Here is a 25,408-nt window from a genome sequence, read left to right on the forward strand (position 1 = left end):
TTTAAATATTTTTGAAACTTTGTCTAATCATCTTTGTAATTACTTTTTTCCACCCTTTCCTTAGAAAATCTGCTGATACCCAACCTGCTAACAACTTTGTCTTTCTTCTGTTCCTTCTGCTCTTTCCATGGGCTGAGTAATCTGGGTTCTGAGAGGACACAACATGGTGCAGGAGGGGGTATGGGGTGAGGAGTCAAAAGACATGAGTGTGTATTCAATCTCCTACATCCTAGCTCCTGTAACTTGGGCTGCCTACTTAACATCTGTAGGTCAAAATGTTAGCATTTTTAAACCAAAGATGTTTGCATCAAATTGTTACAACTATCACTATTTTTAATGGGTTTTTAGCAAAGAAAGTGGGTTAAAAGAATATGATGGTTTAAAAGATCCTCTGTAGCCCATAAATGGATGAGATGCCTTATTCAGTTTTTCAACTCAGGTTGCTTAGGACTGTAGGAGATTTCCAAGTTAAGGAAGAGATTATGAAACCGTAGTTTCTCATTGCATTTTCTTCTCTCTGCAGGAACTTTATTTAATCCTGTCTAGGTATTTAACACACACGCTTTTCAAAGTAGGGGAAGGAAGACCAGATGATGCAGAAGGATAAACCAGATGAACTGTTAAGGATCCTATTGGTTCTATCACTCTCCATGTCAGAATGTAATAAAAATTCACATAAGACGCCATCAACTTCCTTATAGCCAGGTGTTGTAAGTTCCCTATATTTTACGGTTTTAATTTTTCATTCATTCAACAAATACTCATTGTGCACTGCTCCAGGTCTGGCAATGAGGATACTGAGCACAAAAATTCCTGCTTTCAAGGTGCCCCAAGCATAGGGTAGGAGGGTGGAAGAAGACAATATCACACAGCATGCAAAAAGCTAGGATGAAGCTACTATAGGAATTCAGTGGAAGTCCGTATAATCTAGCTTAGGGTGAGGGAAGAGATTATCTTCCTTGTGGAGATGACATCTCAGCCTAGTTTTGAAGGATGCACAAGAGTAGGTCAGTAGAATTGGGAACAGGTATGTAGGATGGAGTGGGTGGAGGGGTAGTGGAATTACATGTGGAAGGCAGTGAAGTATGCATGACCATGACTTGGTCAGGAGTTTAGGGTAGTTCAATATGGCTACAGCACATAGTAGTGGACAGGGATGGGAGCTGAAGGATAACATGGATGGGTCTGCAGGATTCAGGGACTTGTAATGAGACTGAAATGCCTGGATTTTATCTTAAAGGTAAGGAGAAGTCTTTGGAGGTTTTAAACTGGTTAAACATGATAGAATGATTGAGTTTTATACATATCACTGTGGTTGCAGTGTGGACGATTGAGCAGGTGTCTGGGTGAGATATGAAGGGAGAGCAGCTATGATGTTGTTGGAGCAGTCATCAGCTCATTTTGCTAATTAATCTAAATCTAGTGCCACCAACTATGGTTGGGGTATGGTAGGTACTCAAAAATGTCTTTGGAATAAACACATGAATGGATGGTTGGATGGAAGTTTAAGGTACAAGATTTGATAAGAAGTTGTGATTAATTTTGGAATTATGAGATGGACTAGTAAAGGGAGCAGTCAAGGGTGACTCCCATATTTGTGGTGGAGGAAATATAGAAGGGGGAGCAAGCTGAGAATGGATGAGATAAAGAAGATGTTTTGAGGAGATGTTCAGATGCATTGAGAAGTGCAACTGGGAGTTGGAAGTGAGGCTCTAAAAATATTTAGAGAAATTATTTTCCCATGTTGTTGTTTTTTAATGAACTAAAGTTGGTACTTGCTTACATGTTATAATTTTTATTACAAAAAATTCCATGAAGATATTTGCAGTCTAAAAGATTTGTTTTTAGTGGTTAAAATGCAAGAGATGTAATGTTTTGAAGAGCTGTTTATTTTGCCTGCTATTTAACTTTGTCAAAATTACTAATTTGACGTGCATAAGATGATTTGCAGGTCCTTGTTTTGGGATTCAGGATTTGGGTTAATTGTATTCCACAAACACTGACTTCCCACATTTCTTTGAAACACCTTGTTAAGAAGTAATAGCAGTTTTTTTTTTTTCCCTGGTAAATCTCTTTTCAACCAAGTTCTTGTTGCAGCTCAGGATTCATGGATAGTCCAAGAAACATCACGGAGTTTTTCATGCTGGGACTCTCACAAAACCCCAAGGTGCAGAGAATTTTATTCGTGCTCTTTTTAATTGTCTACCTGATCTCTGTTGGGGGCAACCTGCTTATCATGATCACCATTATCTGCAGCCCCACCTTGGGCTCTCCTATGTACTTTTTCCTCTCATATTTGTCCTTTATTGATACTTGCTACTCCTCATGTATGACCCCCAAACTGATTGCTGACTCCTTGTATGAGGGGAGAGCCATCTCTTATGAGGGCTGCCTGGCTCAATTCTTTGTTGCCCATTTGTTGGGAGGAACCGAGATCATTCTGCTCACAGTGATGGCCTATGACCGCTACGTGGCCATCTGCAAGCCCCTGCACTACACGACCATCATGACCAGGCACCTCTGTGCCATGCTGGTGGGGATGGCTTGGCTGGGAGGCTTCCTGCATTCATTGGTTCAGCTTCTGCTGGTCCTTCAGTTGCCCTTCTGTGGACCTAACATGATCAATCACTTTGTTTGTGACTTGTACCCCTTGCTGGAGCTTGCCTGCACCAACACATATGTCATTGGTCTGCTGGTGGTGGCCAACAGTGGTGTGATCTGCCTGTTGAGCTTCCTCATGCTGGCTGCCTCCTACATCGTCATCCTTCGCTCCTTGAGGTCCCACAGTGCGGAGGGGAGGCACAAAGCCCTCTCCACCTGCGGGGCCCACTTCACTGTTGTTGCCTTGTTCTTTGTGCCCTGTGTATTTACGTACATGCGTCCATCATCTACTTTGCCCGTAGACAAAATAGTGGCTGTGTTTTATTGTATCTTGACACCCATGTTCAACCCCCTGATTTATACACTAAGGAATGCAGAGGTGAAAAATGCCATGAAAAGTCTGTGGAACAAATGAGCAATTGTGGAAGGAAGATACAGTTCCTGGAGGGAAATCAATAACCAGTCATTTTCAGTAGGAATCCTTATTGTCACGACAAAAGCTGAGAAACCATAAAAGCATTTGGAATCAAACCGATTCGAATATTTGAAATCATGTCTAAAAAATCCATGTCCCATATTATTAACCAGGAAAGTGATTTAATTCATTTTTCTGAGATGCTGCCATCGCCCACTGACAGTCTGTAAGGAGTAGAATCCCCTGGCTGAAACGTTACTAACCTGGTCCTCCAACTCTGCACCCAGAATATTGCTCACAATAGGCACCGATGGGTCAGCTGCACTTAGTTCTATCAACACTAAAATCAGAGAGAATCTATGACTTGGGACTTTGAGAACACAGAGAATACAATTAGGAATGACAGAACGCAAATCATGGAAGTATATAGAACAGATTCACTCTAAAACTGATGCAAGCATGATTACACACAAACTAAAACGTGGAGTGAAATTCTGAAATGAATGTCTAACTACTGTGCGCATCTGACTACACACACATGCACACATACACACATACATGGTGTATAGTTTACTGAGCCATGCTTTGGTGTCTTTGGTATTAGGCATGGAGCTAACCAATTGATAAGCAAGATCTCATATTGTCCTCATGAGAAGTTGGCTTGGTTTTCTTTTTAAAAATGAAGAAATCTGATTTGCAGATGTTGATCTAGTTAGCCAAGGTTGAGACAGAATTTAAAATCCCGATCTTTCTGCCTTCAAGTCTGTTCTTGCTGAAATGCAAGTGCTTTACTATCTGCTGATCTGCCTTTGAATGGTTTTATTTTGTTCGTGTTTCCTGCTTGTGAGCTCCTGTTATTAATGCCCTTATTTTCAATCTCTGATGTGCACTTTCCCAGAGGAAGTGTGTGCTGGGTACATACAAAAAGAGCTTCAAGAGAACCGCTCTTAGTCAGACAAGTAAGCCAGAGGGTAAGGGTGTGGATTTCTTCCTTTTTCTTTTCTCCTGTTCCTTCCTGTTCTGGACCTCAGTCAATCCTGTTGCAGAGGAGCAGTGACTAGGGCGACAGTGGTGTCTGAAACTCTTAAGGAGGAGGATCCTTCTACTTGACCATAGCAGATGTGATCTCAAGAGCACGAGACAAGTCCTCATTGCTTTATTCTTTCTCTGTCCTGAATCTTGGCCACTGACGCAGACTTAGTAGTGGGAAGTGTGTGGAACAATGAGAAAACCAAAGTCAAGTTTTCAGAGCCAGAAAGCATCACGGAGATCAAAGAGAGGAGGGTGTTCAAGAGAGTCATCCCCTTAAGTAGTGTATGAATTCCAGGGCTTGCCTCTGAGCTGCAGATACGTGGATCTGAAAGTAAACAGCGTACTGAAGTCAGAATGGTATAGAGGCGCTCACCATCCAAGTCCTAGGCTGGCCACTTGGGGGCGTACCTGTGATACAGGTGTGAACAATGCTGCAAAGGATTGGATAACTGAATTGACATTGGCAACACAGCTCACAGAATGTGGGTTGGAAATTGCAACCTGAAACTAACAAGGTTAACTGCCTGCTACAACTAAAAATTCAATATTCTCCTTGATTTAAAAATATTCAGAGTATCATAATATTCAAAATATCCAGATACAATCCAACACTACTCATTATATAAAGAAGCAGGAAATCTCAACCTGCAAATGAAAAAAAAATCAGCAGATGCCAATTCTGCAATGACGCAGATGTTGGAGTTTTCAGACAAAAACTTTAAAGCAACCATTATAACCGTGATCCTATAAGTAAGGGCAAGCACAACTGAAACAAATGGAAAGATAGAAAGTGTCAGAAAAGAAACAGAAATTATAAAGAAGAAAAAAGTTGAAAACTGAGAACTGAAAGCTACAATAACCAAAATTAAAAATTCATTGAATGGGCTCTCAAAGGCACAGTGGAACTACAAAAGAAAGAGTCAGTGAACTTGAAGAAAGGTCAACAAAGATGATCCATTCTGAACAAGAACAGAGGAGAAAAAGATTAAAAAAATTAAAAAAAACTGAAGGACTCATGAAACAAAACCAAAATATACAACATTCATGTGATCAGAGTCTCAGAAAGAGGAGAAACAGTTGTTCAGAAAAATGTTAAAAGAACAATGGTTGAAAACTTTCAAAATTTGGTGAAATAGACAGACTTACAGGTTCAAGAATCTCACCAAATCTCTCAGTGGATGAACTTAAATAAATCGACCCAAGACCCATCATAATCAAACAATTAAAAATCAAGACAAAGGAAAAAATCTTTGAATTATAAAGTGGAACACCTATATAACTATAAATCAGTTCAAGAAGTGGATTTTTAGCTCGTGCAGGACCCATCATATCTCTTCGCAATTACACCTCTTTCTCTTCCCTTAAAAGTCAACACTAACATGACTTTTATGATAAAACTTCTTTGTTTTTCTTTATAGTTTCATACGCTTATCACCTAAAAACACTTCCCTAGGTTGACCTATTTTAAATTTTAAATAAATACTATCATGTAGTATGTCTGAATTCTTTGGCTCAGCATTGTGTCTGTGAGATTAATTCATGTTGTTATATATATATCTATAATTTTCTTATTTTCATTGTTATGTTAGACCACCGTATAAATACACCAGCATCTTCATCCATTCTATTGACGGTGGACATTTAGTTTGTTACCAGTTTTGTGCTATCATGAATAGTTCTATTAAGACTCTGAATGATGTGTCTTCCAAAGAATAGGTGCACATCTTTCTCTCAGATTTATATCTAAGAGTGGAGTTTCTGGGTCATATGTTACATGTATATTTATACATATCCAGTGTATACTTGGAAAACCATTATACATTTCCAACAGTAGTATATGAGAGATACCATTCCTCCATATTGATAACAAACACTTGGTTTTGATCATCCTTTTAATTTTAGCCTTGTAGGGGGAGCAATGCCATAGTATTTTATTGTTCTGATCATATTTCTCAGATGATTAAAGAGGTGAGCACTCCCCCCTTTATATGTTTACTGGTCATTAGATGTCTTTTTTGCTGAAGTGCTCTTCAGATCCCATGTGGCCGTCTGTCTTTATCTTACTGATTTGTAAGATATATTCTGTATCAGTCCCAGTTTTCTGAGAAGCAGAAGTTAAGATAGAGTAGATGTGCAAATGATTTATGGGGGAAAACACTGGTGAGGGAAGGTGGGAAGAGTCCCCAAGGATGATGCAGGTCTGACTTTCAGAAATGAGACAGAGAAAGAAGAAAGGAAGACTCATAGACTGCTGTGTAGTTCTAACAAAGTTTTTTCAGGACTCAGGGAGTTCTTGCGTTAAAAGAATGTGGTTCAAAAAATATAAAAAAATAATGGCCCAGAACTTTCAGAGAGTAAAATTTGCAGAAGGGAATTTTGAACAAAGTGTAGATTTTACGTGGTCCTTGAAGAGAATTGGGAAAATGTGCTGTTTAAAGAAATATAGCAGAATTGCTGGTCAGTGTTGATGGGCCTTTTGAAGTTGGTGGCATGAATTTATAGAGAACTAAATCTTCCCTATTTTCCAGAAGCTTTCAGGAAATAGGTTTGGAGAAAGCTCAGAATAGGATTCATTCAGCCAGGGGAACAGCTGTACACATGTGCTGAGCAGGCAAGAGTGTTGGAAATGTGAACAGTCACAAATTTTGTGGAGGAAAATTTGCTGCATACACCAATAAGTATTAAACATGTATATCCTTGACATTATTGATTAATATTAAAAATATAAAATGAACCCAGCAATTCCATATTTTTGATTTTATAATTATTCTGTTTGTTTTTGCCCCTGCTTTGTTTTGGAAGTGACTACTGTACCCGTTAGAATATGAAGTCCTTGCTGCCAGGGAGCGTGTCTGTCTTATTCACACTGATATTCTTGGCTTTTAGCAAAGTGTTTTCTTTTATTAGATAGGCATGAAAAAGTCCTTACTGAATGACTGAAAGGGTGGAAGTGCAATTCCAATCCAGTCACACTGACTCTAGTTTCCTTGGTCGTTCAGCCCACCACAGAGGAGAGGTGTGGATGAAGGACAGTGATGCTCTCCTCTCAGCTTCAGAGGAGTGAAAGGACTTGTGCCTAGAACACAGAAGATGTTCAATAAATGCTGCTAATTGTTGCTGTTGTTCAGTCAACAATTTCCCTAAAGGTGTTGACTCTCCAATATCTGTTCTGAAAACATCCTAACTCCCTTTCCCTCCGGACAACTTGTGAACCTTCTCCAGATCCTAGAAGGGCACTGGGCACTTCTGGGAGGCAGAATATAAGTCTCTTCCTTGTGAGACCAAAACTCTATTCAAAGGGACTAATTAAATGATGGCATCCCATTGCTCTAACCTGAGAATGAGGCAAAAGCTCGCTGCAGAACTTTTTCAGCAAGTGATCCTGTGAGCAGAGAATTAGTCTCTCTCAGAGACATAGCACTGATAATCTCTGTGTTATCACTCCTACCTTATAAACAACCCTTTTCAGCGGAAAGAGAAAGACTTTCTCTGAGACTCTGTTCGTGAGTCTTCTTAGCAGAGACCAGAGCTAACAAGCCAGCTACACCTTTTATGGGGCTTTTCTCCCTAATGTTTGCAGCAGCACTTTTTCTTTCTTTCTTTCTTTCTTTCTTTCTTTCTTTCTTTCTTTCTTTCTTTCTTTCTTTCTTTCTTTCTTTCTTTCTTTCTTTCTTTCTTTCTTTCTTTTTTTGGCTTGTCACAGATAGAGAAAACAGATAGTGGAAGGTGGTCGTGATGTTGGAAAGGTCACAGGCTGGAGCGATGAGTGACCTGGGTACCTTCTGTGCCTCCGTCATGAGGCACCAGTGCGACTTTGGCCAAGCTGCATCTCACCTCCCTGAGTCTTAAATCCACCATCTTTAAAACCAAAACAATTGGAAAAGATGATTTTAAAGGCCGTAGTGTTCTTCAGCAAATGGATAATGGAGCAAATTCCCAGCTGCTTGTAAATGAATGACTTCCTTTTGAGTTCTCACCTCGTACTATTCTGAGAAACTTTCAGCTCTGATGCCTTCCTGCAATCAATACACCTGCTCAGTCTGAGAGTTTGCCTAAATGAGAAAAACAATTTTAATCCCATCCAGGAGTTTAATCACGTGAAACAGCGAACTTTGGGATGATATGTTTGGAGCTGGTCTAGATGACCCTTTAAGAACTCTCTCAGGTCCACTATTCCACGATGTTAGGATGTAAAAAATCAAAACCAAAATCAAAACCCCTGGTGACCTGTTTGTGTCCTCAGATCCAGTCAGTGTAAGTTTTCTATAATCTATTTAAAAAATTAAATAAAAGAAAAATGCAACTCAAATAAAAACGCCACGGGATAACTTTACTAAAGTTCTGTTTCCACAAAATAATTTTGTTTCTCATGGATAACTCAAACAAGAGACTTCCTTTTTTTTTTTTTTTTTTTTTTTACTAATTTTTAACAAATAATTTATTTTGTACTCCCACAAACTTGAATCACAGAGATGAACTAGCTTAACAGTTTTCTTTTGGGGCATACAAATTCATTGTAGGACTAAATTGTCTATTGTTCATATTGATTGCATTTACTCTTTTGTTCTGTTTTGGGGATCAGTTTTAGGGAATTTTTCATATTTGTAATAAAATTATATCCATTGCAATACCTGCATGCTCTTAGGTCCTTGGCGCCTTAAGCCACATGAAGAATTCATTGCTCCTGGCATTGATGACGGTGACTTCAGAGATTCTGTTTATTGAATGTTTATCACATCGGACCTCTGTGCAAATGCTTGACATGCACTGTTTTTGTTTACTGCACTTTGCAAACTCAGGGTGCAACAGTACTTATTTTCATTTTATAGCTAAGAACATTGAGGCTTGGAGAAGTTGTCCATGATCACATGGAAAATAAACGGCAGAGGAAGTATTCAAACCCGACTGAATTTAAGTGACAGTCTCGTATGATGAAGCCCACAGACTCTCATCGCAAGGCTGCCTGGGCGCGAGCCCCAGCTCCGGTGCTTGGCTGAGTAATCATGGGGGGTGACCTGAGGATTAAACTGAGCTGATCTACCGAAAGCAATTAGGACAGTGCTTGGCACAGGGTAAGTTCTACACAGCTGTTGGCTCCTATTACTGCCGTCTGTGCTCTTGGCCATAGTGTTCTTCTCTGAAAAGGTCCCCATCAGCCTCGTCACTCGCAGAAGCTGCATTTGCCTTCTTGCGACAAAGCTTGGAAAGAGAAAAAGGGTGCAGTTTCCTGATCAGTACAGGAATCTTCTCTCCAGCATTTCTTGTATCTTGGTGGCTGTTTCTTCCTTTGACACTCAGAGATTCTCCTTTAATTCTTATATCGGGCATCAGATTTTCAGCAAGTTGGGTGATTTAGCTACTTTAAGAAGGCCTATGTTTCCAGGAAAATAATAGATGGTTGGTGTAATAATAGATGAGTGACAGTTTTTTGTTTAATCAGAACTAATATAGGCATAGGCATTTCCTTAATATAGTTAGGAGAAGAAAGGGTAAGTAGGAATGTTCTGCCAGATGAGATTCTGATTTATAGATGGCTGAGACAGGGCATCTGTTCTCCCTGCTCCTGTACCTTCCTTTGTGTCCTGAACAGGCAGATAACCATATCAGAGTTTTCGCTGATGATCACAAAACTTAAAAAAAAAATCTTTTTACTTTGACTCATCCCTGTAGACTGTGGAAGGACTGGTAGCCATTAACTAGAAGGATTTCACCAAGTCCAGGGAAAGCATAGCCCTGAAGTCTGTATGATGTCTAAAGCAAAGGGGGAAGAGTAATTGAACTTCTTAGATGTGATACTGTCCACAGCACAGGCATGAAGTGGGAGTAAATGAACATGGAGAGAAATAGAGAAGTTGGGCAAGTCTCCAGCTGCAACCACATCAGTTTCTCCCAGTCTTACTTCAGTTTGCTTTGCACCCACCTATGTTACTTATTGGAAACACAACAGAAAGTGTAGCGAACTTCATTGCAAAGCCCAGGAAGAAAGATTTAACTCAAAAGGTAAGGACTATACGTGCAGAGATTTCAGGAGATCCTAAATATTCATGGAGGTCTCAAGTGCCACTGCATATGTACGGAGCCCTGCTGAAAATTGTCAGATATGCACTCCAGCTGACAGAAAATCAGTGTCTGCCAAAAGCTCAATTTCAGTAGAAACAAAACAAATTAAAGTTTAGATAATTAAATAATTACTTTCACATAATGAGTTAGATATCTAGTGCCCAGTGATATTAAAGTGAACAGACATGCTCACATTTTCTGGTTACCAGGATGAATTGGTACAAGAATTTTGGAACAGAAAGGGTTAAGAGGGAAGAAGGGAAGTCACTGTGGCTAAAAGAAATCTTGTAATACATTCCCCCTATGATGAGTTCTGCTATAATCATGTTTCTCCCTTGACTTTATAGGCAATACTGTACTGCATCCTCAGTGTCCTTGGACTTTATGGAAATACTACATAATGTCACAGAATTTTTCATCACTCTCACAGAACCCGGAAGTACAGAGAATTCTCTTTGTGATCTTTTTGGTCATCCATGTGGTCACAGTTTGTGGCCACATTCTCATTGTGGCCACCATCACCTCCAGTCCTGCCCTGGCTTCCCCCATGTATTTTTTCCTGGCCAATCTGTCCTTTATTGGCACCTGTTATTCTTCCTCTATGGCCCCTAGACTCATTGCTGACTCCTTGTATGAGGGGAGAGCCATCTCTTATGATGGCTGCATGGCTCAGCTCTTTGGAGCCCATTTTTTTGGAGGTGTTGGGATCATTTTGCTCACAGTGATGGCCTATGACCGCTATGTGGCCATCTGCAAGCCCCTGCACTACACGACCATCATGACCAGGCACCTCTGTGCTATGCTGGTGGGGATGGCTTGGCTTGGGGGCTTCTTTCATTCATTGATTCAGCTCTTGCTAGTCCTTCAGTTACCCTTTTGTGGACCTAACATGATCAATCACTTTGTCTGTGATTTGTACCCTTTGCTGGAGCTTGCCTGCACCAACACATATGTCATTGGTCTGCTGGTGGTGGCCAACAGTGGTGTGATCTGCCTGTTGAGCTTCCTCATGCTGGCTGCCTCCTACATCGTCATCCTTCGCTCCTTGAGATCTCACAGTGCAGACGGGAGGCGCAAAGCCCTCTCCACCTGCGGGGCCCACTTCACTGTTGTTGCCTTGTTCTTTGTGCCCTGTGTATTTACGTACATGCGTCCATCATCTACTTTATCTATAGACAAAAACATGGCAGTATTTTATGGTATCCTAACACCCATGTTGAATCCACTCATTTACACCCTGAGAAATGAAGAGGTAAAAAATGCCATGAGAAGATTCTTCACACAGTAAGAAACTGCAGGTGGATAAGGAGTGGTAAAGCAGGAAATAAAAATGACTATTTCTGAAAGAGAAGCAAACTAAAACTTGTTTTTTATTACCATATACCATCCTAATCCATCATATCCATTTGTTCGTCTTCAGAAACTTTATAGTGTTCTTAGTCTTTCATTTGAACTGCATGATTTGATTATAAAACAACTGTGTGAAATGTACATGGCATGAATGATTATTATTCCTGTTTCAGAAATAAGGAAACAGTGTCTCCTGATGTAGTTAATTGATCAATGTTATCTAGCTTTGAAATGCCTAAGCCAAAACTTAAAGTCAGTTATTTTTGATCCATCATCCTGATATTTAAATAGAAATTTATGTTAACATTATTTGAGTCTGTGTGATAGTTGACTGAGCTGTAGAAATGAGAGACAAAACACAACTTAAGGCAAACAACTTCACACTTAGCCACATACAGCAGTCTGTGTGCACACAGGCTTGGCTCCTATTCCTTCTCATCACCTTTATGACATCAGCAGTACAGGAGTACACTACAGCACACGGCGAGATCTTGGTTCTGGAGACAGATCAACCTGCGTTTGAGTCTTATATCCCACGCTTCCTCATGGCATGACCTTGGCTGAGTGACCAAACTTCTACAAGCCTCAATGCTTGTCTTTAAAATAAAGGTAATGATAATACATGTCTAAAGTATATTTTATCCTGAGAATTAAATTAGATAACCCATGTAAAGTTCTTCTTTTTTTTAAATGTAAATTAATTTATTTACTTTTTCTTAACATTATGCTTTTTAGGTTTTGTTTAAGAAATCCTCTCCTATCCCAGAATTAGGGAGATATTGACCTATTATTTCTTATAAAGAATTAAAGTTTTTCTTTTAGTATTTGAATTCGTAATCCATTTGGAGTTGATTTTTCTGTATGGTATGAAGTAGAAATTCATTTCATGTAAAGTTCTTAATCCAATTTATGGCATATATTACCCATTCCCCCCAAATTTTATCTGATGTTATTATTCTACTTCAGTCCTTTTGTAACCTTTTCTAAAGACGCTGCTGTCTTTTGTTTTCTATCTCTACTATGCTTGAAATATATGCTTCACTTAGAACAGAATGGCTTATATTTTAGCCAGTGAAGCAAAATGGCATTTCCTTTCATTTCTCCTAACTCACTCTGTTTCAAACTCTGAGTGATTCTAGTGTTCTGGAATCTGAGACATACAACCATGTTCATTCCATTACTTTCCTGACTTTACACACTGTGACCACATCCCATCCCAGGCTTCACCCTTTAACAGTGCAGGCTCCCATAATGTATTATAAACTTATTCTTTGTTTGACAAATAATCTGTAATTCACCATATTGCAAATATCTACTTTTTGCACTAAGAAAAAACAAACTAGAAATTGGTATGAAGAGCAATTTTTCTACTCTAAGTATTCAAAATTAGCCTCCAGCAACTGATAAGTTCAGGAGATCATCAGGAAATACTGTTTTAGCCTCAAACTTCCATGCCTAACAAAAAACGACTAGCTGGTTCTTTGCAGAACTCATGCAGAGTTATTAGGCAAAATAAATATTGTCTTCTTTCACTTTGTCACATTTTGATAGTTTATTTTATAATAGCTTTGTATAACAGATCTAAAATTCTGTATCTATTCATTTCTGATGTTAGATAATAAAAATATAATTGAGCCAATTTTTCAATTAGCTAAGAAATATGAAATCATGGTGAGGCTTACTATAAATAGCCTATTTTTGCCAGCTTGCCACAATTTTATCTCAAGAGGCTTTCTAGAAAAGCATACTTACTTTAGTTAGAAATTTGAAAGGGGGGAGGGTATAGCTCAGTGGTAAAGTGCATGCTTAGTATGTACAAGGTCCTGGGTTCAATCCCCAGTACCTCCATTTAAAAAAGAATAAATAAATCTAATTACCCCCCCCACCAATTTGAACACACTTTTATTTTTAGTACAGTTAAAATATCAAACAGCATAAAGATTGGCTCCAAGTGCACTCTTGTGTTTTGTAGTTCAAATCATGATTAACAATGGCCCAACAACTTATGAATGCTGCTTATTTTTGAAAAACTGCAACCTGCTAGAATAAATACATGAGTAAATATCACCAGAAGTTTTCTAGATGATTTAAAAATTATACTAATCTTGTTTACAAAGGAAGTGGTGTCTCCATTTTGGAGGCTCTGTAAGACATCTTTCCTCCCAAACACAAATCTATTTTAAAATTTAGAAAATAAGAAATAAAGATTGGCAACACATGCATGCATGTGTATAAATCCTCTTATAAGCCCATTACCTAGAGATAATCACCATCAACAGTTTGATAGACACCCTTCTAGTCATCATCCTCTTTTTCTCCTCCTTCACTTCCTCCTTCAAACTCTTCCGTAAACTTGGTTAAGCCTCTACCATCCTAAAAATTACTCTCTGGGGCTAAATTATTTCTTTGTTCAACTTACAAGTTATCTTAGGCAAACAAACCTTTCTGATCCTCAGTTCGCTTGTCCAAAAATGGGCAATTTAATCCTCATGCCTTATGAAAGGAGAACGTGTGGGAAGAGCCTCATGTCTGACAGGTGATAGGAGCCTGATGAATGTTAGTGTCTCTTCCTCCCAGCGGGAAACAGAAGTATAAAGACTAGAGATAATGTAAGCCTCTGAATGTTAAGTACTGTTGAAAATACACTTGTGGAATAAAGAAAGAAGACCTGTATTTGGAATTTTTATTCCATAGCTTCTTGTTACGTGGTTACTAGAGAGAGCTTCTTAAAAAATAATTTTCTATCTTGCTTACATTCCCCTCCCTCAAGTTTTTTCTTTTTTAGGACAAAGGCAGGATGAACACATATTCATATCAAACATATTTACTAATTAAAAAATTTATCAGAGGAAGTACTACTATAAAAGCCATAGGATATTCCTTTATATATGAACTAGTGCAGATAAAGAAGAAAATAGTTTTGAAGGAATTTCCTGTTACATGGGAATCAAAACATTCACGGAGCTATAAATTATGGACTAGCTGGTTCTTTGCAGACTCGCACACTTCAGGGCTATCGATGAGAGAAATTCACCTTCAAATTGGCTTAAACAATTAAGGCCAAAGGGTTTCAAGAAGAAAATTGTAAGAAGTTTAGTTTGTCATCTGTTTTAAGGGAAAGCAAAATGAGTTTAGGGAAGCACACAGGCTTTGGGTCAGATGGACTTAGATTTGAATTCTGATTCAGCCGAATTTTAGCTAATTGATCTTGAACAATATAACTAACCTCTCTGGCCCTTTGTTTACTAACTTATGAAGTGGGAAAATCAATATTACTGCAGGCTGTAGTGAGGACTGAATAACAAAACGGATTATCAGGCACCGCACATAGTAAACGCACAAATAAGAGATGCCGTGATTATCTGCACTAGCGTCTTAAAGGTAGGTTCACCATTATGCTCAAATAAGGAGATATTTTAGGCAGAAGTAAGTTCCACAGTTTGAGGTTTAAAACAATTTAAATTAAAATTAAAATAAGACATAAACTAAGATCAGAAATTTGCTGCTTCTGAAACATACAAAATGAGTGCTTAGGTCAAGATTTTATTCACAGAAAGTGCTCAGTAAACGTTAGCTATCATCACCACCATTTTTATTTTTACATTATCTCTCATTCCATCTTTCTTGGGAACTACAAGTAGATGTTTAAAATATAAGTTTGATTTTTTAAACATACTTTTGCTTTTTCAAACAACCCAATGGAAAAATGCACGGAAGCTCTAAATAGACATTTTTCCAAGGAAGACATACAGATGGCCAGCAGGCACATGAAAAAGTGATCAGCATCGCTAATCATCAGAGAAATGCAAGTTAAAACCACAACGAGGTATTACCTCACACCAATCAGAATGGCCATCATCAAAAAGTCTACAAATAATAAATGCTAGAGAAGATGTGGAGAAAAGAGAACCCTCCTACACTGTTGGTAGGAATGTAGATTGGTTCAGCCACTATGGAGGACAGTATGGAGATTTCTTAAAAACTGGAAACAGAACTACTATGTGATCCAGCACCTCCACTCCTGGGCATATATCTGTAAAAAAAATGAAAACTCTAATTAAAAAAGACACATGCATCCCAATGTTCATAGCAGCACTATTTACAATTGCCAAGACATGGAAACAGCCCAAGTGTCCATCAAAAGATGACTGGCTTAAAAAGATACGGTATACATATACAATGGAGTATTACTCAGCCACAAAAAAGAATGAAATAATGCCATTTGCAGCAACATGGATGGACCTAGAGAATATTATACTAAGTGAGTTAAGTCAGACAGAGAAAGACAAGTATCATAGGGTATCACTTACATGTGGAATCTAAAAATTAACACAAATGAATCTATATACAAAACAGAAACAAACTCACAGACATAGAAGACAAACTTATGGTTACCAGGGAGGTGAAGGAGTCAGGGAGGAATGAATTAGGGTTATAGGATTCACAGATAAAAACTACCATACATTAAATACAGAAGCAACAAGGCTTTATTGTATAGCACAGGGAATTATATTCAATATCTTATGATAACCTATAATGGAATACAACCAGAAAAAAGAACTGAATCACTATGCTGTACACCTGAAACTAATATAATATTATCAATCAACTGTCCATCAATAAAAAGAGGGAAAAACTTATCGTTGCTTGTATATGTTTACAAAATGGTTTCTCATAAGAAATTATAGCAAAACATCTATTTTTCAAAGTTCTTTATGTGTACAGTAATATCTAGCCTGATATAAAGTCCTGAAAACATGAGAAATGACAGCATCACATGATACTCAAGACCTTGGTTGAGAAATCTCCTGAAAACAAGTTCTGAGCTCTTCCCCCCAAATCACAAGCACTGTACAGAGATTGTCCTTTTGGTCTCTGGCCCAGAGACCTATTTCTCTATTTCTCCTATTTCTTCTGGAGGACCAGAATGGGACAGGAGCCATCATTAGAGCTTTTGATAGAAGCTCTGCTCAAGTGTCTCACAGTTGATCCAACCAGCTCTCCCATTAGTAACTGCAGAGATATTTAATGGCATTTTTATTCCAGAAGAGGGAGTTGGTGTTGGCTAGCTCTTAGTATCCAGAGACCTGCTCTCCAGCTGAGATAACTCACTGCCACGCTGTCTGAACTCATAAGTGGATGGCATTTATGACCTATTTTGAAGCAAAGTGAGTCTGGGACAGACATTTGGTTTTACTGTGACCATGGTTAGTAAATGGCAGTAGCAGTGTTCTTGAGCTCCTCTGTCAGGAACAGCAGGCCCCAGCATACCGCATGCTCTGGTGGTGTCTCTGAAGTCTGTAACAGTGCCTGAGCAATTTTCACCAATTTTCAGCTGACTCATTTTTCCAATTTAAGTCATTTAATTCTCACAACTTAAGGAAGTATGCAATGTCATTTCCTTTTTACAGATGAAAAACACAGGTAGAGAGGGGAAGCAATTTGCTAACATTGACAAGACTGATTAATGCTGGAGACAAAATGAGAAATTAAGGTCTTTTGATCCAAAGTTCTTAATCTCTGACTTCAAAGCATTGGACTATTTCTGAATCTCTTAAAACTTCATTATGTTCATGGTATGGGTTCTTTTCTATAATTCAGATTTGTGATTGTTGTCTGGTTCCATGACACACACTTGTTCTTAAATCATGGGTAATTTCCTATAACAGCTGTTTCATTTTCAGAAGATTTCTTTGTCCGTGTCTAAACCCAGATTTTAAGGCACAGTTAATTTCTGCCTTACCTCTGCAGTCTTTATCAATTATGTTTCTTTTATGCCAGCTGATTCTATTTCCAATTCTTTTTGTAGACTACTGTATACTACAGGGAATGATGGAAATATAATTGTTGGAAAGCACTTTTGTGTGCAAATGCTCTCTTCTTGGGACTGTGATAAGTAAAAGTTTTTACTTGCTGTGGTGGGAGAACATTTATAAGCCTCTAACACTTAGAAAGGTCAGAAAAAGTATATTTTGATAAATGCACTTTGAAGACTCTTTCCCTATTGTTCTACACCTTTAAAATGTATAATTGTTTTTCCTCTTTTAAAATAAAACTTAGTTCTAGCTATAGTGCTGGGTATAATGAGTGTTCAAGATATTGCTGTTGATCTATTTCATACCCACAATCAGGGCAACATTTTGACTTTTGTGGGCCCTTGGTACTTCTGCCTTCATGGGGCCCCTTCTCCATAAAAATATGAAAAGTTATATTTTATGACTGCACTGATGTATAGATGTCTATAATCCAAGTTGCATTTGGAGTATATTAATTTTTTCTTGTTTTAAAAGAAACTAAAACATTTCAGGGGATCCTAAAACCATCGTGGGCTCCAGGCACCGCATCTACTATGCCTTCATGGATATCAGCCCTGCTCACAATATATGGGCTCCTGAAGAAAACTGATCCAGACAGGATAATTTTTTCCAAGTTTAATTAGCTATGAAGAGGAATAAAGCTCTATGAAATATCACTAGATTTTTTTTTTTTTGCCTACATACTCCACCCAAGATTTATTTATCGCCAGTTTTCATTATTTGCCCGCAGAGTTTCTTCATGACATTTTTCACTTCTGCATTTCTCAGGGTGTAGATTAAAGGGTTCAACATAGGAGTTACTATGGTGCAAAACACAGTCACAGCTTTGTCAGTGGGGAAGGAGGTCATGGGTCTTAGGTACAGGAGTGAACACGGTAGAAAGAATAAGATGACAACAGTGACATGAGAGGCACAAGTTGACAGAGCTTTGTGACGCCCTTCAGAGCTGTGAGTCCTCAGGGAGCGCAGGATGACAACATAGGAGGCAACCAGCATTGAGAAAGTTAGCAAACACAGTGACCCACTGTTGGCAGCAATCAGGGGCCCCAGTGTGTGAGTGTCTGTGCAGGCTAGCTCCAGGAGAGGTATTAAATCGCACATAAAGTGGTCAATGACATTGGGGCCACAGAATGGTAACTGGACCATGAATAAAACCTGGATCCCTCCATGAAGAAACCCTAAAACTCCAGCCATTCCAACCAGGAATCCACACACAGGTCTGCTCATGGTGGTCATATAGTGCAAAGGCTTACAGATAGCTACATAGCGGTCATAGGCCATGGCAATTAACAAGATAATCTCAGCTGCAGCAAAGAAATGTTCAGCAAAGAGCTGAGTCATGCAACCATCGAAGGATATGGTGTTCTTTCCAGAGATCAAGTCAAAGATCATTTTGGGTGCTATGGAAGAAGAGTAGAAGCCGTCTACAATGGATAAGCAGGATAGAAAAAAGTACATGGGAGAACCCGGGGCTGGACTGACGAAGATGGCGACTGAGATGAGCAGGTTACCTGCCAATGTGGCCAAGTAGGTAATTAAAACCACAGCAAATAAGAATGCCTGCAGTTCTGGATTCTGGGTCAGGCCCAGCAGGATGAATTCTGTTACATTGCCCATCCTTTCCATCAGTTCATCTTGGGTTGTGAGCACATGGTCCATCTGGAAAGATCACAGTATTTCTGAGTGATGAAATTTTAAATTCAATGCCAAAATAGTTCATCACCTCTTTAGTCCTGGGCTCTGGGATTTGTGAAGCTACACCTTAAACTCACCTCTGACATTTTGCCGATAGTTGTAAAAACAAATAAAAGGAGGCTAAATTTCTCCTTATTCATATTAATTGAATATATGGTGACAATACCTTACAAACACCGCAATAGAGAAAGATGTTATAATGAATGTTGACTTACGGTTGACTTCTAGACTTTCTTCCTAGTTCTAAAAGTCTCACAGATAGCTTTCTTTCACTTTGGGGGACAAATTCCATCAACAACAGTTATTTTAAAGTTATATTTGTCTATTGGCATGAATATTTACATGTATATGGACACAATATTCTTCTAAAAGTCAACTGCATATCAGATATGGAAGTGCCAACCAAGCTTTACTGTATGTACACCAGCTGTGCTCTGTGAGCTGTTATTCCATTCTGTCAAATGGATGCACATGCACACACACAGACAGAGCTGCAGATGACAAGTGGCAAGGAATTAACCTTTATGACAGCTCACTGAGCAGCATTCACTCAACAGCCCCGAATGTTGTGTCTGGCTCGGCATGACCTTTTCATATTCACTCTTTCCACATCTTTGAATGTCAACATGTAAGTGGTGCAAAGTTCTGTGAAATTTTCTCAATATTTCTGAAATGAATTTTCTGTTTATTTGGTCTTTCATCACATATAGAATAATGCTCTGGAGTAGGTATATTACCCTACTCACATTTTACAAATGGAATTAAATGAATCATGAAGTTTCCCTGAGTTTCCTATTGACAAGACAGAAAGGTTAAGGTCACCTGAGATAATACAATGTTTCCTTTTGGCATAAGTTTAATCAATTAAAATGAACTTGAAGTTTTCATTGCTAACTGGAGGAAATATTGAATATATGTGAGAATTTAGTCTTTTTTTTTGGAATGATCTGCACATGGATTATCAAGAGTGAGTACATGTTGTTACAAAAGTTCATAAGATATTTTATTTTTTATCCCTCTTTTTCTTCTTTCCCCAGTCCCTGCCAAAAACATAACCACATATTTTTCTTCAAAACTTTCTGGGCACGGAAGTCAGCATCATGATCTCTCAGTTTTCAATAAAGGTGAAGAAAGATACCTTTAGCTTCCAGGAAAGCTTAAGTCTTTGAGTTGTTTCTTCTGTATCCATGGCTCCTACAGATGGTGACTATGTGGTTAATCACTCTTAAAAGATTTAATTCACAAATTCTAACTTCAGTGTGGGACATGGAAGTCATGACAAGGGAAAAGAATTTCTAGTAACTACAAACAGAAGTCTACAGAATCAATCTACTCAGTGAGACATAAGCATTAACCACAGTCCTGTTAAAGTAACTTTTGTAGTTCTCAACAGCGTCTTGTCTGGGAACATTACAGCCAGTGTTTTCTGTTGATATTTTCATATCATTGTGTCCAAATTCATTTTTAGAGAGAAAAGTTAACTTCCAATGAACAGAACTTAACTCTAAAAATTATTTTGGTGAAACTAAGTTGGTTAAATTAAGACAATCTGCTTAAATTTTGGGCAAAAGAAGTAGTTATCACTAACCTGGACTAGTTGATTGTGGATTCTTCAGTTTTTAGATTAAGCCCAGTCATTGCTTTCTTCCTCTCAGGCATTTGCCCCACATCTGCAAATAGACTCCATGAACTAACCAGTGAGATGCTGGAACTCTTATATCTCTCTAGACAACTCTCCAAGTCTTGGACATTTTAGTTTATTTTGTTCCCCATTATCAGTCTGGATTTGGAAAACTTGATAGTTCTAGGATTTAATTTTGACTCATTTTCTTGGTTTCTTATGAAAGTATAAATGCATCTTCAAAACATATATCATGAAAAATTCTTCAAATCAGGTAAAGTTAGTATATGGAATTATAAAATGTAAGTCAAATCCATTTGATAGGACATGATTTTCTCAAACCAATTCTGCCAAATGTTTGTTTCCCCAAAAGTCTATGAGCAATGTGGAGAGAATTCCTTTCACTCCTGATTTAAGCCCTCTTTCTAACCCATAAGAAGCTTGGGAGCAGTGTCTCCCAAACAGGTCTTCAGTATGTTGATGCACGACTATGTAGCTATTATTTGCTTGAAGGTCCTTGTTTGTAATTCTTTCTTCACTGACTCTAGAAAATGTTTAAATAGACTTTCATGAAGTGCAGGATTTCCAATGCATGGTAGTGCATTGACCTCTCAAGTCCTCAGAGGATTAGTAATTGGTCCTGTTGGAATCATAGCTGAAGCATCAGCCACAGCCATTCATTTACTCCTGCTTGGCACCCACAAACATCATTAGAGTCCAGTTTTAGAAATGCAGTTGAACTTTGGTTAAACACATACCTCCGGCTATAGTTTAGGGTGAGACTTGGTTAAGGTAAGTGGAAAACTTCATGATAGGGCTTCGTCACTCATTTTGACATTGGTGAGCCTGACATAGGATGTATGGGGTGGTTTTAGGCATAGGTCAGAGTTCAGAGAATGGATTTCTTTCTGAGAACGTGACTGTCCTAAATGGTATGGTTACCCTGAGAATGGAAATGCCAATCTTCAAAGCTATGTGCCAGATTACCCTGAGGGAGTGTGACGTTTTTATCAGTGACTGACTAAGGAGACTTAGATGGCAGAATTCCCAGCTCCCAAAGATCGAGTGATTTAAAAGTCATAGACATATCAGCTTCTTTTAGGGTGAGAACCTAGGCGACAGATTCTTGTGATGTATTATGTAGCTTTTCTCTCTGCCCCACAGGGAGAGAATCCCGGGGACTTACAGTAAAGTGCTATGCTTTCACACAGTAGCCACTGAGAAAATCACACTCAGGCAAACACTGATGTACAAAGACATCCAGAGGTAGAGAATAGAAACAGTATAGAAAGGAGGCTCCACTGTAATCTTCTCTCCCTCAGCTTCTGAGGTGACGAAGAGCTGACTGGAACCCTGCACAGAATCACCTTTCTTTGTCATCAGCCTTTACCTTAAGACTAAATTGACACACTCCTGAAGTTCAAAACAGAGAGGGAAGCAACACTTGCAGCCCTATCCTCCACAGTTAACAGTTCTGCTCCTCTGTTTGTTACTCATAGTCTGTCCCTTTCTCTTGACTTTTTTATTGTGGCAAAATACACACAACATTAAACTTATCATTTTAAGTATTTTAAATGCACAGTTCAGTGGCATTAAATACATTCACATTGTTGTGCAAATGACTCCACCCTCACCGCAACTTTTTAAATCTTCTCAGACTGAAACTCCGTATCTATTGAATAATCACTTCTCTTTCCTACCTTTCCCTAGCCCCTAGAAAACATTATTTTACTCTTTCTATGAGTTTGACTATTTTATATAATTCATGTACTTGAAATTATGCAGTATTTGGTCTTCTATTACCTACATTTCACTTTGAATAATGACCTCAAGTTTCATCCGTGTTGTCACAAATGGCACGATTTCCTTCTTTTTAAAGGCTGAATAATATTCCATGCATGCATGTACCACATTAAATAATTGATTTATCCATTGATGGACATTTAGGTTGTTTCCACATCTTGGCTATTGTGGATAATGCTGATACAAACATAAGAGTGCAAATACTTCCTTGAGATCCAAATTTCAGTCCTTTTAGATAAATACCCAGAAGAGGGATTACTGGATAATATACTACTTTTATTTATTTATTTTTTTTGAGGAACCTCCATACCATTTTCCATAGGGGCTGCATCAATTTACTTTCCCACCAATAGTGCTCAAGGGTTCCCTTTTCCCCACATCCCTTTCCCCGAACTCCCATTTAGAATGAATTGTTTACTAAACTGTTGAATATTAATGTGTATGTAATAAATAATTAACATAAGATCTAGGCATGCCTATGGAGTCATTTGGGTTGATTCAGTCCTTATGAAGGTAGAAGTAAAACTGCTAGGATTTGCAGGACTTCTGTCCTGGTCCAGATCTGGATCCCCTTCTTTTATCTGCATTCTTCTTCTTAAAACTGCACTGTGTCTATATCTCAAATTATTTCCCATCTCTTTGGTCTGCAATTGGTCTGCAATTTTCTGTTCAAATTTGAATTGTACACTTTCTGTCTTGATTACTCAGGTATCATCAACTTTTTTTTTTTGTACCAGATTCTTTTGATTCTATTAGCTAAGGCACAAATCCATCCAATGAAAGCTACTTTGAATGTCTTTTACAAAAAAAGTGCTCCACAAAATATCTTCTGCCTGAGAAAGCATGTGCAAGATTGCTCTACAGTTGTACCTGAAAGAATTTTATATCCTTCTTTGGCTTTAGGCATAGAAAATAGTTTATTCTAAGAGTCCAGATTACAACATAAATGGAGCCCCCTGGAATTGTGCAGCACTGTGGTGCTAATTTTGGGAAAAGTCCTTCTTTAATGACTCTCTCATTACTTAAAATTCATTCATTTCTGACTGATTTCTATCTCTCACAATAGTAAATCTACCTTGACTACAATAGTTGGAATTAAAAGTATGCATTTTAAACAAAATAGCCATTAGGAATTATTATTTAGATGTTTTAATTATTTGGCCTATTGGTTATACAATCTAAACCTGAAGCTTTAAGAAAATTGTTTTTGCTGAATACATCAATAAAGATTTCCCATACCCTGTGATTTTTATGTTGATTAGCAATGCCCCTTTGATTCATAGTAATTTGTAGATGCAAAGAAGTTTCTAACTGGAAGAGGCTTTAGTCATCATTGAATCAACTCAGAGGAACATTAAAGATTTCAGAAAGCAGGTGGAGCAAAATATACTTAAAGTCACATATTTTGACTTGCAAACCATTATCCTTTCTATTAGTCACCCTTGCTCCTATAATATGAATAGATTTTGTTTTTATCTTGTCTACTCTTATGAATTGTTACCCAAGGTTACTCTTTGGCCCCAGAGTCTCCTCATGGCATTTTTCACCTCTGAGTTTCTGAGGGTGTAGATTAAAGGGTTTAACATGGGTGTTACTATGGTATAAAACACAGCCACCGCTTTATCAGTAGGGAAGGTGACCATGGGCCGAAGGTACACGAATATACAGGGTACAAAGAACAGGGCGACTACAGTAACATGGGAGGCACACGTGGAGAGAGCCTTCCGTTGTCCCTCAGTGCTGTGCGTTCCTAGAGAGCAAAGGATGAGAATGTAGGAGGTGATAAGAATGGAAAAGATAAGCATACACATCAGCCCACTGTTGGCAGCAACAAAAAGTCCAAAGATGTGAGTATCAGTGCAGGAGAGCTTTAGCAGAGGGAAAAGGTCACAGATGAAGTGGTCAATGACATTGGGGCCACAGAAGGGCAACCAGACTATAAAAAGAATTTGAATCAGAGCATGAAGAAATCCTCCGGCCCAGGCCAGGGCCACCAGGAGGCCACACATGTGCCTATTCATTGTGATCACGTAGTGCAGGGGCTTGCGGATGGCCACGTAGCGGTCATAGGCCATCACCGTGAGCAGGATGATCTCAACTCCCCCAAAGAAGTGCTCTGCAAAGAGCTGAGTCATGCACCCACTGAAGGAGATAGTTTTCTTTTCAGCAAGTAAGTCAAATATCATTTTGGGGGCCATGGTAGTTGAGCAGCAGCAGTCTATGAAGGATAAGAAAGACAGGAAAAAGTATATGGGCTCCCCCAGGGCTCTGCTAGTGGTGACTGTCACAACAATGAGTAGGTTGCCTGCTACAGTAAGAAAGTAGATGACTGTAAACACAGCAAAAGGGAGCTTCTGCACATCTGGGGTCTGCGTCAGGCCGAGCAGGAGGAATTCCGTCACGTTGTTCATTCGCTCCGTGAATCCAGTTCGGCATTTGGATAACGGATTTCTCTGTAAATAGCTCAGGGATTACAACTGTGGAGGATAAATTTTGATCAAGCATAGTAATTTCTGTTAGGATTATTTTCTGTAAAACTGACAAGAAACCCAAGAAGATAAACCCGAGACTTAAAGTTAGGCCACGTTATTAGTTACATAATGGACACACAGCCCTCTTCTCTCTCTCTCTCTCTCTCTCTCACACACACACACACACACATTCATATACACAAACATGGTTTTATGACTGTTAACATTCTCGGCACCTTTCTGTAACTGTACATGGATTGATATTCTCCCAACAATTGCCGTAGTATTTTCTCCCATAGCAAAACAGTAATAAAAAGAGGACTTGGAAGGAGGGGCAGTGGCTTGAATTCCTGAGAATTTACTCTCTTGCGTCTCTTCTCTAGTCACTTGTGCTGATGAGGCTAAGCTGCAGTTTGTTATTTTTCTCAGTTTTAATTTGTTTCAGGGTGAATATAAAACATCAGGTGCATCCAATTTGAAATTAGGGATAATACAGTCACATTTCAGGAAAAAACTGAACTGAGTGAGTGTTTAAGGCTTTAGT

At 38.6% G+C, this 25,408-nt stretch overlaps 5 protein-coding genes across 7 annotated transcripts in view; 3 read left to right on the forward strand and 2 right to left on the reverse strand.

The window, feature by feature from the left end:
* The first annotated feature begins 2,107 nt into the window (after positions 1–2,107).
* Positions 2,108–3,016, forward strand: LOC102526209 (olfactory receptor 4C3D). Its single transcript, XM_015246140.3, has one exon. The coding sequence runs from the start codon at positions 2,108–2,110 to the stop codon at positions 3,014–3,016; it is 909 nt and encodes a 302-aa protein (XP_015101626.1).
* Positions 3,017–10,392: 7,376 nt separating this feature from the next.
* LOC102525963 (olfactory receptor 4C3-like) lies at positions 10,393–11,421 on the forward strand. The gene has a single exon (XM_015246095.3). It carries the CDS (start codon positions 10,509–10,511, stop codon positions 11,394–11,396), a length of 888 nt encoding a protein of 295 aa, XP_015101581.3. The 5' UTR covers positions 10,393–10,508; the 3' UTR covers positions 11,397–11,421.
* A 509-nt stretch (positions 11,422–11,930) lies between these two features.
* LOC102545488 (olfactory receptor 4C12-like) overlaps positions 11,931–25,408 on the forward strand; it is a 45,456-nt gene continuing 31,978 nt past the window's right edge. The window contains exons 1-2 of one of the 3 annotated variants that reach the window (XR_012076736.1): positions 11,931–12,067; positions 17,749–17,930. The gene's annotated coding sequence lies outside the window, so the exon portion shown is untranslated. Of the gene's footprint in view, positions 12,068–17,748; positions 17,931–25,408 lie in introns of those variants that run through there. The other 2 variants (XR_012076737.1, XM_006212238.3) reach the window with 2 other exon arrangements.
* LOC102525717 (olfactory receptor 4C45-like) lies at positions 17,971–18,900 on the reverse strand. The gene has a single exon (XM_031690686.2). The coding sequence runs from the start codon at positions 18,898–18,900 to the stop codon at positions 17,971–17,973; it is 930 nt and encodes a 309-aa protein (XP_031546546.2).
* Positions 23,881–24,866, reverse strand: OR4C5 (olfactory receptor family 4 subfamily C member 5). Its single transcript, XM_006212341.3, has one exon. It carries the CDS (start codon positions 24,802–24,804, stop codon positions 23,881–23,883), a length of 924 nt encoding a protein of 307 aa, XP_006212403.2. The 5' UTR covers positions 24,805–24,866.

The sequence above is a fragment of the Vicugna pacos genome, chromosome 10, assembly GCF_048564905.1.
Source record: "Vicugna pacos chromosome 10, VicPac4, whole genome shotgun sequence".
Classification (NCBI taxonomy): domain Eukaryota; kingdom Metazoa; phylum Chordata; class Mammalia; order Artiodactyla; family Camelidae; genus Vicugna; species Vicugna pacos.